Source organism: Lontra canadensis, unplaced genomic scaffold, assembly GCF_010015895.1.
Source record: "Lontra canadensis isolate GAN:19392208 unplaced genomic scaffold, GSC_riverotter_1.0 scaffold128, whole genome shotgun sequence".
NCBI classification, from domain to species: Eukaryota; Metazoa; Chordata; class Mammalia; order Carnivora; family Mustelidae; genus Lontra; species Lontra canadensis.
The window spans coordinates 1,831,426-1,846,026 of record NW_022631122.1 but is presented as its reverse complement, the minus strand read 5'-3'; the positions used below and the strand labels follow the sequence as shown (position 1 = coordinate 1,846,026).

The following is a 14,601-nucleotide window of genomic DNA, read 5'->3' as shown; positions in this document are numbered from 1 at the left end:
ATTCCATGTCAAATGGGCTGTTTTTTATTTCCCAATATACTTTCGTACTCTGGCCATTTCTTTGAGTGTTTTTCTTCCATCTGGACAATCCTCTCCTGTTGGTGTCCAGTTGAAATCCAGACTGTTTCCTAGAACAGTGTTTCTCAAAGTGTGATCAAAAGAATACAGCTGCATCAGAATATCCGGAAGTGTCTGTTTAAAAGTTCAGATCCCTGAGCCCTTTCCCAGATACTCTCATTTGGTAGGTGTAGGGTGGATTCAGAAATCTAACCTTAGCCTACCTCTGGTATAGATTGTTCTGTATTTAAAACAAGCCACAGGCCCTGCAGCACAGAGGCCTAGGGAGTAGTGTGCATAGCATTAAACAACCCAGTGGCCTGCAGTGCAGTGGGTGGGTGCTTTTGGAAGAAGCACATGATAGCCAGTTTTCCTCTGCTTTCTGTAATGGCGGAGCCCAAGGTCATGTTCTTGGACACCTCGGTATAATAAAACCTGCCTTCTCTGTTACAAGGGGTAGATGTAAAAGAAAGACCAAAGTGCAAGGTGAAGAATATAGTCTGAATAGGCTCTGATGGAAACCCAAATTTGGGTCATACTCAGATCACTTATTTTGCTATTTTATAGCTTCTACTTTCTTTTCATGCAGGAGAGGAAATTCGGTTGGGGCTTGGGACCAGTGCCTTGCTTGGTGAATTCTGAGGCTATAATGTCCTTGTTCTTTATGTGTGTGTGTGTGTGTATGTGTGTGAACTAATGATTTTGTTTTGTTTTTATTTTTCTCTTTCTGCAGAAGTAACAGTGTAATCCTTGCTGATGAAATGGGCCTAGGAAAGACCATCCAGACCATATCATTCCTCTCCTACCTGTTCCACCAACACCAGCTGTATGGCCCCTTTCTTATAGTCGTCCCTTTATCCACCCTCACCTCATGGCAGAGGGAGTTTGAAATCTGGGCACCAGAGATTAACGTAGTGGTTTACATAGGTGACCTGATGAGCAGAAATACGGTGTGTAAACAAAAAGAATTGGGATAGAATCTGTGTTATAAATGTATTTTGGAAATTGACCTAAAACCATTATAGTCTTTAGTAACATTATGATTCTGACACTGCCATGCCCCCAATGTTGGGAGATTGATATATCACAAAAATGCAACGGAGATAGTCTTTAAAACATGCTTACTATGTTAAGGGAAAGCAATGGCAGTATATGAATGGGAATCTCTTTTAGTGGGATTGCAGTATTTTTCTTCTGTCTTTTGTATTTCCAAGACCACTTATTTAGAGGATGGAATTAATACCTCATAGAATGTTAATATTATTTTTGCTGTTTAAGCAGAGAGCTGCTGCTAAAATTGAGTTCTTAGAGTTTGTTTCTCAGCCTTTTAATGGGATGAGGTTATAGAACTTGTAAGGAAGGAATAAAGAGAAAGGACAATGAGCCATGCTAGGGCTATAGAAATGAGAATTACTTCTCTGTTTTCAACCTTAACGTGAGTAGTAGGAACTCAGAAAACAGAGGCTTGGTTTGCTCTTTGTTTAGCAAGTCATTTCTTGATAATAATTGACTTTTCCAAAAGTACCTGTTATGTGCGAGGGCCCATGCTGGGTGCTTTGTGTATATTACCTGTAACCCCCACGATCGTCCTCCAAGTAGATGCCACTCTTCCTAACCAATTGATGAAGTAAAGGACTCAAAGAGTATAACAGTCGTTCCAGGCCAGCTAGAATGTGGCAGAGCTGGGGTCAGGACAGAGAATGGTCTGGTCCCAGACCTTTGTTCTGTCATTACTGTGTGTTCATTACTGTATGTTAGAGTGAACTGTTTCTGGGGGATTGCTCATCACAAGAGCAAGCCATCAGGAATCCTCAAACCTTTGAGACATGTGTTATATATTAAATATTTTCATTCAAATTGTCTAAACCCTGGCAGATTTCATGGCTCTGATTTTGAGTTTCTAAGCATATAGTCGCTCTTAGCTTTGTGAATCCATTTGTTAACTGTTATAAAAGTTGAAAGAAAAAACCTTCTTAGATTATGCAGAATGGCTTCAGTCACTGCATTCAAATCTGAAGACAAAGTGAACTCTGAAAACTTGGGGAGTCAGAGAAGTTTTCTATGTGAACTCCCAACATTTCTTTTCTCTGTTCTTTATTCCCCCTTGGTGGTGATCTCCACCCACACTCCTTGCCCTGTTGTCCACACACTGCAGTATGAATGTGGTAGTTTTTGTTTTCCTTTACATTCATTATTTTCATTCATATGAAATTACATTTTATCCCGTAACCTTCCCTTTCCTTTTCCTTGGAGGCCACATCTTTCTGCTCTAAGTTAATGACATTTCTGACCCGAGGTAGAGGTTGGGATTTGTTCTACTTGTTAATTAGAGTATTGCCCTACCAAAGAGCAAAGAATACTAAAATATTCTTAAGAAAATTAACATTTGGGGGATCACTAGATAAGTTCAACTTACTGGGGTTTAATTACAGATGCAGTGCATGTTTTGGTCAAATATTTTGGGGCGCAGGTGGGGGAAGATGACAGTTTATTTGAATTCTGGCAGTAAAGTTTTTGCCGTTCGGTGATCTTTTAATTATCTTATGGCTCTATATTGTGGTTGCTTAGGTCAGTTTAGAATGTATAAAATATTCATTAAATTCTAGTCAGGTTTGTTTTTTATTTGGCATGTTTATCACAAGACTACTGGTGATACAGAAAGGTGAAAGTAGAAATTGTATCTTAATTACTGATTTCTCTTCTAGATACGGGAGTATGAATGGATTCATTCTCAGACTAAAAGACTCAAGTTCAATGCACTTATAACAACATATGAGATCCTCTTAAAAGATAAGGTGTGTAATTTTGTAATGTGACTTGTCCAAATGGTGGGGTCTGTGCTTCCTGCTTGCCATGTTACTTCTCTGTATTTATTTTAAAAAGCAAACAAATGAACAAACAATCCACAAAGAATATTAAGGTTGTAAATAAAAATCAGAATCTTACAGTTGAAGGGGACTTTAGATTGCTTAGTCCAATGGAATTAAACAGGATGAAAGTGTACTGAGGCCAGTAACTTACCTGAGCGCCCCCGGGCACTTCCCATCATATCTTTGTCAAGGAATTTCTCCACAACAGATGATGTGAACAGTCTCTGAATGAAGGTCTTTACACCATCTCTTTTCTACAATTACTAAGAAATGCGGCAGTTGGTCCCGTTGGTGATAATAAGTGTAAATGAGTTCAATTCGGTGGCTCTTGGTGTTTCTGTGCTTCAGGGTTGGGGTGGAGAAGAGGCAGAGAAGAATCTTAATGAACGAGAGACTGCACAATTGTGTTTTTTTTGTTCTTGTATTGTTTTTGCCCAGCATACCAATTTTTGTGTTCTTGCTGTAGGGCATGCAGCAGTGCCTGGTCTAAGAGGTGTCCCCTCCCCCCCAATACCTTTTGGATGGTGATGTGCTCTTCTGAGTAGACCCCAGTCTAGCCAGAGACAGAATAAACAGAGGCCTCCTAATACAATTTAAGTCCGTGAAGAATAAATGTTGTCTATGTATACCTTTGTGATGGTATTTGCACAGAGATAATTAACACTTGAAAGTACTTTTGGGTTCCCTTCTGACCTGGTGGCTCGTTCTGTTTTGTTTTTACTTTAGACTGTGCTGGGCAGTATTAACTGGGCCTTTCTGGGAGTGGATGAAGCCCATCGGTTGAAGAATGATGACTCTTTGTTGTATAAAACTCTGATTGATTTCAAGTCCCACCATAGGCTCCTGATTACGGGGACCCCTCTTCAGAATTCCCTCAAAGAGCTCTGGTCCTTGCTGCACTTTATTATGCCGGAGAAGTAAGCTCCTTCCTGTGTATTTCAAAAGATGCAGAATGTCTGAAATGCCGATGCTTTTTAATTTTTGAAAAACAGACCTTAGAGAAAACAGATGGCATGATTTGGGGATAGCAAAACGTGAAACTGGGGCAGGAACAAAATTAGTAAACTGTTCCGTGATAAATGTGAGGAGGCACAGAATTCCGCATGACGTCAAGGAGGAAAAGGCTGTTATCTACCAGATGTTGAAATCCGTTAATGCATTGGGGAAATAATTGGTAAATAGGAAACCTCAGACCTCTCTGTTACAAGGTAATCAGTAGTTGAGATGACGTATATAAGATGCAGATTGTGATAAGCATTAGTATCTTAAACCCAACCTTTGATAATAGAAGTCATCAGCATTAGGTGTTACTCAGATCTTTAACTTAGTAAAGAATCATGGAATGTTTTTATTGAGAAGATTTTTATGGGAGAGATGCCATGCACGTTTCCTAAAAGTTAAAGTTATCCAGTGGCATTCACTGATGCTTAGAATGAAATCAGAAGTCGTTACCCTAACTTGGAAGACGTGGGTCTGTGCGGCCCTTCAGTAGTACTCTGACTCCTCCCATCCCACTTTATTCACCACTCATTCTGATTCAGCTGTTCCGTCCTCTTTCTGTGTCTGTAACGTGCCAAGCCCCTGCCGCCCTTTTTGTCTGGGCTCTTCTCCCTCCTCCTCATCTTCACGTGGCCAGTCACGTCTTGACATTTTTGCCTCAGCCTATGTGACCACCTCCTTTTTGATGTCTCCTCGGACCACCCAACTGAAGCTGCCTGTTCGATGGGCTTATCACCTACCCTTGTCTTATTTTCTTCATGGCACCTCCCTTTCCTCATTTCTTCCTCATTCATCTCCTGTCATTAGATTTACGCATCAGAAGCTGCAGGGATCGTGTTCCCGTAATTCATCGATTGTCCACATTGCCTAGAGTAGCTTCTGGCATGCGGTAGGCAGCCAAGGCTTGTCACATTGACAGGGAAATGCTCCACAGTTTTTTTTAACTCAGAAAAGATTTGAGTGCCTGCTATGTGCCATAAATTGAGCAAGGCGTTTTTGATAACGTAATGAAAAACATAAAAGTGCTCCCGTCCCCCATGTGTTAACTTTTGGTAAACACTGTTGAGATACTGTTTACATACCATAAAATACACAATTGCAAGGATGCCATTCAGTATTTTTTAGTAAATTTCTTGAGTTGTGCACCCATCCTAATCTAGTTTTGGAATATTTTCTTCACCCAGAAAAGTTTCCTCTTATCTGTTTGTAGTTAGTTTCTGCTTCTGCCTCAAGCCTTAGGCAATCGCTAATTGGTTTTCATCTCTAGAGATTTAACTTTTGTAGAAATTTCATATAAATGGAATCCTGAAAAGTAGTCTTTTGTTTTTGGCTTGTTACATTTAGCATAATATTTTTGAGATTCCTCTGTGTCATAGAGTTTATCGGGAGTTAGTCTGTTAAAATGGGGTAATGTTCCATTTTATGTGTGACCGGTCACTAGTTAATGGACATTTGGGTTGCTTCAGTTTTGGGCTGTCGCGACTGTGTGTGGACATATGTTTATATTTATCTTCATTAGATACTTAGTGAAATTGCCGGATTGTTGGGAAAGTATATCTTTAACTTAAGAAGCTACCAGACTGTGTTCCATTTGCCATTCTTACCAGAAGTGTTTGAATTTTCAGTTTCTCAGTATCCTCACCAGTACTTGGAAGTTGTCAGTCTTTTGGGGTCTAGTCATTCTAGGAGGAGTGTAGTGGCATTTCATTGTGGCTCAGAATCCCATTTCTGTGATGACATCTTTTCATATGTTCATTAGCCATTTGTCTATCTTTGGTGAAATATCTGTTTAAGCCTCTTGCCTATTTTTTTTTTTTAAGAATATTTATTTATTTGACAGATCACAAGTAGGCAGAGAGGCAGGCAGAGAGAGAGGGGGAAGCAGGCTCCCTGCTGAGCAGAGAGCCTGATGCGGGGCTCGATCCCAGGACCCTGAGATCATGACCTGAGCCGAAGGCAGAGGCTTAACCCACTGAGCCACCCAGGCGCCCCACTTCTTTCTTTTTTTTTTTTTTTTTAAAGATTTTATTTATTTATTAGACAGAGATCACAAGTAGGCAGAGAGGCAGGCAGAGAGAGAGGAAGGGAAGCAGACTCATCACTGAGCAGAGAGCCCGATGCGGGGCTCGATCCCAGGACCCTGGGATCATGACCTGAGCTGAAGGCAGAGGCTTTAACCCACTGAGCCACCCAGGTGCCCCACTTCTTTATTTTCTTAATGGGAATTTTAATTCTTATGTTTAGGTCTCTATTCCATTTTGCATTTTTTGTTACAGTGTGAAGCATGAGGACTTAAGGTCATATTTTTTTGCAGTGGGATTTTGGAAATTGTCCCAGTGCCATTTATTGAAAAGAGTATTTTTTTCTTTATTGAATTGCCTTGGTACCTTTGTTGAAAATCAGTTGAGATCATGAATATAAGGTTCTGTTTCTGGATTCTCAGTTCTGATTTGTTGGTATGTATTTCTGTCCTTATGCTGATGCCACACTGTCTTGATTACTGAGGCTTTACACTGATTCTTAAAATGGTGAGATATAAGTTCAGTTTTGTCTTTATTAAAAATATTTTGGCTATTCTTGATCCTTTGTATTCTCATAGGCATTTTAGGATCAGCTTGTTGATGTCTGAAAGGAAAAGAAATCTTCCAGAACTTTGATAGGTATTATGTTGAATTTAGAGAGATTTATTTAGAGCGATTTAGAGAGAATTTAGAGAGAATTATTATCTTATAACAGTATTGAGCTTTTTAAGCTATTCATCACAGAAAGTTTCCTGTTTATTTAGATTATCTGTAATTTTTCTCAACAGTGTTTAGTAGTTTTCAGCCCATAAGTCTTACATTTCTTTTGTTAACTTTATTCCTACTTATTTTGATTTTGATTGGAATTTTTTTAAATGTAGTTTTCGTATTGTAATAGAGTTTTTTATAGAGATCTTGAATTATTTCCACAGTTTTTGCTGTTCTTTATTTCCCAGTGTTTTCTAGATACAGGATCACATTCTAGATATAGGATCTTGTACCTTGTGGATGGATATCTCTTATTTCTTGCTCTAGTGGTATTCTCTAGAATGTCTGTGTTGAATAGAATTAGGAACAGGATATTGGCTATAGAATTTTTGAAAATACCCTTTATTGGGTAGAGGAAGTGTTATTCTATTCCTGGTTTTTGTGAGTTTTTATAATGAATGAGTGTTGGATTTTGTCACATGCTTCCCACCCCCTTCCCTGGGTCTCTTGAGGGGACTATGATTTTTGTTCTTTATTTTACCAATATGGTATATTAGTTACTTTATAGATGTTAAGACAGCCTTTCATTCCTGTGATAAATCTGACTTAGTTATGATGTTGCATCCTTTTTTGTGTTTCTGCATTCATTTTGCTAATATTTTGTTAAAGACTTCTGCATCTGTGTTTTTGAGGAATATTAGTCTCTAGTTCTGTGTTTGTGTGTGTGCGTATGTGTAATGTCTGCCTGGCTTTGGTATCAGCGTAATAGAATGAATTGGAAAATGTTCTTTCTTCCCTTATTTCCTGAAAGAATTTATTAGCTTGGTGTTAACTTCTTCTTAAAATATTTGATAGGATTTACCAGTGTAGCCATGTGGATGGGCCTAGTTTTTCTTTGTGGGAAAATTTTTAATGACTAATTCAATTTCTAGTTGTAGACCTATTCAGGTTTTCTGTTTGTTTTTCACTTAGTTTTGTTAATCTGTGTCTTTCTAAGAATTTGTCCATTTTGTCTAAGTTGTCTGATTTGTTGGCATAATGTTATAGTGTTTCCTTATAATCCTTTTACCTTTTGAAGAATAAATTGTGTTCTCAGTAATTTCTGGTTGTGGTTATTTGCGTCTTATCTTTTTTTTTTTTTTTTTTTTTTTTTTTTGGTCATTTCAGGTAAAGGTTTAACAATTTGGAGGATGTTTTCAAAGAAAACAACTTGTGACCTTTTTTTTCCTGTTTTCTATTTTATGTATCTCTTTCCTCATCTTTATTATTGCCTTTGATTTAATTGTCTCATTTTCTCTTAAGGTAGAAGCTCAGATTATTGATTTAAGACCTTTTTTCCTTTTCTCAGTATGGGTGTTTAAAGGTATAGCTTACCCTCCACATGCTGCTTTTGCTGCGTTCTCTGAATATTGATCTCATGTGTTTTGACTTTAATTCAGTTTCACCTTTTCCGATTGCTCTTGTGATTTCTTCTTTTTTTTTTTTTTTTTTAAAGATTTTATTTATTTATTTGACAGGCAGGGATCACAGGTAGGCAGAGAGGCAGGCAGAGAGAGGAAAGGAAGCAGGCTCCCTGCTGAGCAGAGAGTCTGATGCGGGGCTCGATCCCAGGACCCTGGGATCATGACCTGAGCTGAAGGCAGAGGCTTTAACCCACTGAGCCACCCAGGCGCCCCTTGTGATTTCTTCTTTGATGCATGGTTTTTGTTTTAAATGTGCTGGTTAATTTAAAATATTTAGGTACTTCCCTAATGATTCATAATTTAATTTTGTCTTAAAGAATATGTTTTAATTGGATTTACTGTTACTTGTTAAATGCTGTAGTATGTTTTCTATTTTGGAGAATGTTCTTTGTGCACTTGAAAAGAATAATACTTCGCTTTCATAGGGTATTCTATTTAGTACATCAACTTAGTTAATAGTCTTAGTCAAGTCTTAGATAGCTTTATTGACTTCGTGTCTAGTTCTGTCTGTTATTGACAGTGAAACATTTCCATATTTAACTGTAGTTGAATGATCTACTACTTTCGGTTCTGTGAGGTTTTCCTTCATGTATTTGAGAGGCTTGGGTGTTAGGTTTGTGCACTTTTGTAATTGTTCTGTGTTCCTGATCATTGATCTTTTTATCATGAAATGTATGTCCCTCTTTATCTCTAGTAATATCTCTTGTTCTTTAGATCTGTTTTGTGTGCGATGACAGCTCTTTAGCTCTCTTTTGGTAACTGCATGGTATACTGTTTTCCATCACTTCACTTTCAGCTTCGTTTTATGAGTTTGAAATGTGATTCTTTTAGACAACATATGGTTCATCTTCCTTTTTTAATCTGGTCTGACAGTCTCTGCCTTTTGAGGGTTTAGTTCATTCACATGTAATGTTATTCTTGCTATGGTTGGATTTATGTATGCTGTTCTGCTCCCCCCCCCACATGTTTTCTTTCTTTTTTGTTTGTTTCTGTTACTGCCTTTTTTTGTTTCAACGGTTATTATCTTTTTTTTTTCTTAACAGTTATTTTCTAGTGTGCCATTTGAATTCTTCTGTTAATTGATTTTTTAAAAAAGTTATTTTCTTACTGGTTGCTAGAGTTTTTGGTATGTGTCTCATCACCGTCTTCTTCCGATTAATGCTAACCTATTTCTGGTAAAACATAACAGCTTTTCTCCAGTATGGCTTTGTTTTCACTTCCTTCCTTGTGTTGTAAACCCAAGAATACAGTGATACATTTATTGCTTTATTTAGGCTTGTCTACCTCCCCCCACCCCCACCCCGGCTTGTCTTTCATATTACACATCTATTTTATCATTTCCAGTGATCTTTATTTCTCATCTTGCCATTGGGTATCACTTCTTTTAGCCTAAATGACTTCTTCACGATTTCTTGTAAGGCAGACCTACTAGCAAGAAATTCTTTGTTTTCATTTGTTTGTGGCTGTCCTTTTTTCACTTTTATTTTTCAAGGCTAATTTAACACTCCTCAGAAGGTGAGTAGAGAAACTTGACGACTCTGACCACGCTAAAATAATCTAAAATAATCTCTAAATAAAATAATCTCTAAAATAATCTCTAGGCTGTGGCATGATGTCATTATTAAGGTTACTCCTATAACCCTATATCATATGTAGTATTTTAACTTGACAGTTTTCTATTGCAGGGAACAGCAAACTTTTTCTTAAGGACCTGATAAGAAACATTTCTAGCTTATAGGCGTTACAGTCTCTGTTATAGATACTCATCTCTGCTGTTCAGAGGGAAGGAAATCATAGACAATTGATAAACCATTCAGCGTGTATATAAAGAAATAGTGTGTCACATTAACTTTTAATTTACTAAGAATACTAAAACTAGGCAGGTGGAAATATTTGTTGCCTAAAACAGTAGGGGAAGTAAATTTTGTAAATAATTTCATATTGAAATAATACCATATTCAGTAATTTCATATTAGAACTTTTATACTAACATAGTTTTAATTCATGATGAATATTATGTCAATTGAAATAGTCTCTTGAAATTGTCGCCCAGCTTTTCAGAGAATAGCCTGATACAGTGATAGTCCCTGATTTCCAGTTGCTTTGTACATTTTGTGCGTGAGGTGCTATCCCTAGCATTGAGACCGTTCAGTTGGCATTGTTCCTTTTATTCCTCTTACCTAGTTTTAAGTACGCATTTAGTTTTGTTCCGGGAGTCATTGCATAGCAGTGTGACAAAATGCAACTTAGGTTTATCAGTTCGTAAGCTTTAGTGATGTTTTTAGATTTCTATCCCAAACGGTCTTTTTGTCGGCTTCCCCGAAGGGGGCAGTTTCACGTGTTAGCAGGTGTTTCGAGGCTGGTGTTGATCCACCTCCCAGTACATGATGAAGCGCGTGGCTGTTTCTCAGTTCCGAACCGGCAGCAGACCGTTGACGCTGTTGTGCTCTGTGGTGGTGCGGGCATCTGCGCTCTCACTTTCCGTCTCGGAGGGCAGATGCTTTTGAGTCCTCCAGACTCTGGGTAATGTGGAGCCATTCTGTCTTCTGGAGTGTGACTGGCCTCAGCAGAGGAGGGCCACCTGGTGTCAGAGGACAAGCGGTGGCTGACGAAGCTTCTGGTTCTAGCGTCCTTCTGTGGCCTGCTCTTCTGTGCTGAGCGTCTGCACACAGGGCCCAGCTGGTTCTTCCAGGTGCTTCCCTGGCCTTCTAGTGGCAGGACCGTGCACATTATTTTCAATCATGAAAGAAGTTTCCTTCAGTCTTTTCTGTTTTTTTTTTGAAAGAAATCTGTTCCCAGTATCCTGTTCTGGACTTCTGCCATGGGTCCTGTAGTAAATCAGAGATGATTAAATTAAGATTTAAACATGAGAAATTTTTATCTATAGAATTGAGGCAGAATTATTATGGTAACAGGTTTTAAAATTTATTAGTAAAATTTGTGTCTGCAAGTTCTAATACTATTAAATTGGTATCACTTGTATTGCTATTCTTATTTGGGGACCATAGCCTTACTTACTGTGATTATAATCCATGAATTTTTTCATCTATGAAAAATGAGGATTTTGATGGAAATTGTGTAACAAACTTTTCATCTTTATGCAGTGACAGCTGTAATATTGCCACTAATTATTCTCTTACCTCTGAATTTGTTTTCCCAAGAAATTGCAGCATATTAAGGATAGCTTATTAACTTTTCTGCAGAATGTTTCATGACAATAACTTGTCTGTACTTAGGTACTCATACTGAAATATCTTGATAACTGTACACCTAGTCCGAGAATTGGAAACCTAATGTTACCACATTGTAGACAGATGGGATTGATTCAGTTGGTTTATTTCCCTTTCCTTTTTGTTTTCCCCTCTCTTGTGTCCATGAGCTAGTGACTGGTAAAATTTATATTTTCTTAAAGGGAAGAGCCTTTTTTTCTTTTTTGTTTTAACAGATTTTTTTTTTTCCATTTAGTTAATTGAAATTTTAGTTTGAAAAATGCTTTTTTCCCCCTTCCCAGTTGCTTTTATAATAAATGCTGTCTTGTTTTATTTCCAGGTTTGAATTCTGGGAAGATTTTGAAGAGGACCATGGGAAAGGAAGGGAGAATGGCTACCAGAGTCTCCATAAGGTCCTGGAGCCCTTCCTCCTCCGGAGGGTCAAAAAGGACGTGGAGAAATCCCTTCCTGCCAAAGTCGAACAGATCCTCAGGGTGGAGATGTCGGCTCTGCAGAAGCAGTATTACAAGTAAGCTGTGGGCTGGATCATGCCACCGTAGGGTTAACATCTGTACAAAGAAGCGTGAGATACACAGTTGACAAACTGCTTTTTTCAGTGATGCCTCAACACAGATGTGAGTAGCATATATTCATAGTTAGAAAGAGGAAGTTTTATTGTTCTTTCTTACTTGGGTGAGAATTTGCACAGCACTTTTCATTCTGTAGGTGGTCTGATGTTAAATCTCAGTGCTAATCCCCCTCCAACAGACGCACATTTTTCACTCATTCATCTGTTTCTTCTCTGCTATTCATTCAATCATTTATTAGATTATGCAGTGTGGCAGACATTCTGCTAGATGCTTGGAGTATGAAGATGAGTGGAATGTGTTCCTGCCAGAAGTGTTGCTTCAGAGGGAAGACCGAGTAGAGACAAGGGGTCAGAACAGTGTTGTTTAATAACCAAGGCGCATGCAAGGCACTGTGGGAGTAGAGAAGGAAAGGTGCTCAGCTCTGTGCTGCAAGGGGAAGACGCTCTCCTTTCTGGCACTCCAAGGGGCCTGGGCAGGTTGTGGATTTGGTTTAGGTTATGATAGAATGCTGCGTTTGGGACGGGGTGGTATAGAATGTACTTTAGTTTTTGTTTTTGTTTTTTTTTAGAATTTACTTATTTGCGTGTGAGAGAGTGAGGGAGAACGCGCACACGCACAGGCAGGGGGAGGGTGCACACAAGCGGCAGGCAGAGGGAGAAGCAGACTCCCCCCTGAGCAAGGAGCCTCATGTGGACTCTATCCCAGAACCGTGGGATCATGACCCGAGCTGAAGACAGCTGATTAACTGACTGAGCCACCCAGGCACCCTGTGCTTTAGTTTTGATGATTCAAAGTTGAATCTGGAATGATTGGAACTAATTACATGCCATGAACATTACAGTCTTTTACGGTTAAAGGTCTGGTAATCTTTCTGATAATATTCCTTTCTTCTTCTTAATGTAACTGAATAAAAATAAGACTTCAATATTCAAAAATTACCATCTGACTTTTTAAAAGATTTTATTTATTTATTTGATAGAACAAGGGTACAGGTAGGTAAGCAGCAGCAGAGGGAGAGGGAGAAGTAGGCTCCCCACTGAGTCTGGAGCCAGATACCGGCTCCTTCCCAGGACACTGGGATCATGACCTGAGCCAAAGGCAAGTGCTTAACTGACTGAGCCACCCAGGCACCCTGCCTCTATTATTTTTTTAAATTGAAATATATTTGACATATACTGTGTAAATTTAAGGTGTACAACACATTACTTTGGTACATTTATTTGTAAAAAGATGGTTGTCATTGTCATGATAATTAAGCACCTCTATCAGCATTACATAATGACCCTTTGTTTTTAATGGTTGGAATCTTAAAGTTCCAGTCTCCTAGTGAGGTTGATGATAATAATACGATATTATTGTCTGTGTTCACTATACTATGCATTAGATCTCTGGGATTATTTATTAATACAGGTTTGTATCCTTAAACAACATCTGTCCCGTTCCCCCATTTCCAGGTAACTGTTGTTTTACATTCTGTTTTTCTGAATTTGGCTTTTTCAGATTCCACATGTAAGTGACATCATACAGTACTTGTTTTTCTCTGTCTGACTTTTCTCACTTAGCATAATATGCTTAAGGTTCATCCATGTTGGAGTTTGACATCTTTAAAAGAAATTATAAGGGGGTGCCTGGGTGGCTCAGTTGGTTAAGTGACTGCCTTCGGCTCAGGTCAAGATCCTGGAGTCGCAGGATTTTGGGTTCCCTGCTCAGCAGGAAGGAAGCCTGCTTCTCCCTCTGAACCTCCCCCTCTCATTCTCTCTCTCTCACAATGCAGAGTACTAACCACTGTATGATCACGGCCTCTTTCTTTCTCTCTCAAATAAATAAAATCTTAAAAAGGGAATGATAGTATTATAGCTATCCTTTTTCAAAGGTTTTGACCAGTGAGATTTGTTTTGGTATGATTTCAAATTCGTTGATAAGCATATTCATGTTTCCTTCTCTGACAGTTAACTCTTTTATACTCCTGGTCTAATGGCTCCGTTTTTAGCCAGGAGTTCATTCAGGTTGGTTTTAAGTTTTTGACACAATCCTAGTAGTAGCTCATAGCCTTTTGCTTTCTGGAATAAAATGTTCACATTCATCTTGTACATTTCCTGCCCCACAGCAGGAGTCAGCCATACATCCAACAAGTTCTTCATACTGTTTTATTGTAAAGTGGAATTTGGAGACCTCAGACTGGGTAGAGGAGCTGTGACTTGTGACTGCACTAGACATTAGTGGACAGAATTAGGAAATTCGTTTTTTTTTTTAAAGGAAATTTATTTGTTTTTAAAGGTAAGGAATACATCATAAATTTTTTTCAGTTAAACAGTACAAGGTAGATATTTTATTTGACCTTAATGGTCTTATACCCATACTAAGAATTCCACTTCTTAACTTCACCAACCTACTTAATACCCCACACACAATCTTAGTAGTAATAGTGCCTGGATTACTATCAGCAATGTGAATTATAAAAACAGAGTAAGGGTAAAATTCTTTAATGGTAATTTTTTTTGTTGTTTTTAAAGGTATATTCCACTAGAAATGGATGAGTCTTAAAGTACTTTCAGATAGTTTTTCTTACTTGTGGCTAGGTAGAATGGTTTATTTTATTTATATTAGTCACCAGGCAGTACATCATTAGTTTTTGATGTAGTGTTCCATGATTCATTGTCTACGTATAACACCCAGTGCTCCAT

The 14,601-nt window shown here is 38.4% G+C and overlaps 1 protein-coding gene across 4 annotated transcripts in view; it reads left to right on the top strand.

Annotated features, from left to right (window-relative positions):
- Nucleotides 1-14,601, top strand: part of CHD2 (chromodomain helicase DNA binding protein 2) — a 113,318-nt gene that overhangs the window by 46,151 nt on the left and 52,566 nt on the right. For all 4 annotated transcript variants that reach the window (XM_032842339.1, XM_032842338.1, XM_032842340.1 and 1 more), the window contains 4 exons: nucleotides 791-1,007; nucleotides 2,763-2,852; nucleotides 3,654-3,844; nucleotides 11,668-11,856. In XM_032842339.1, the coding sequence (XP_032698230.1) occupies nucleotides 791-1,007; nucleotides 2,763-2,852; nucleotides 3,654-3,844; nucleotides 11,668-11,856 (687 nt within the window). The remainder of the gene's footprint in view (nucleotides 1-790; nucleotides 1,008-2,762; nucleotides 2,853-3,653; nucleotides 3,845-11,667; nucleotides 11,857-14,601) is intronic.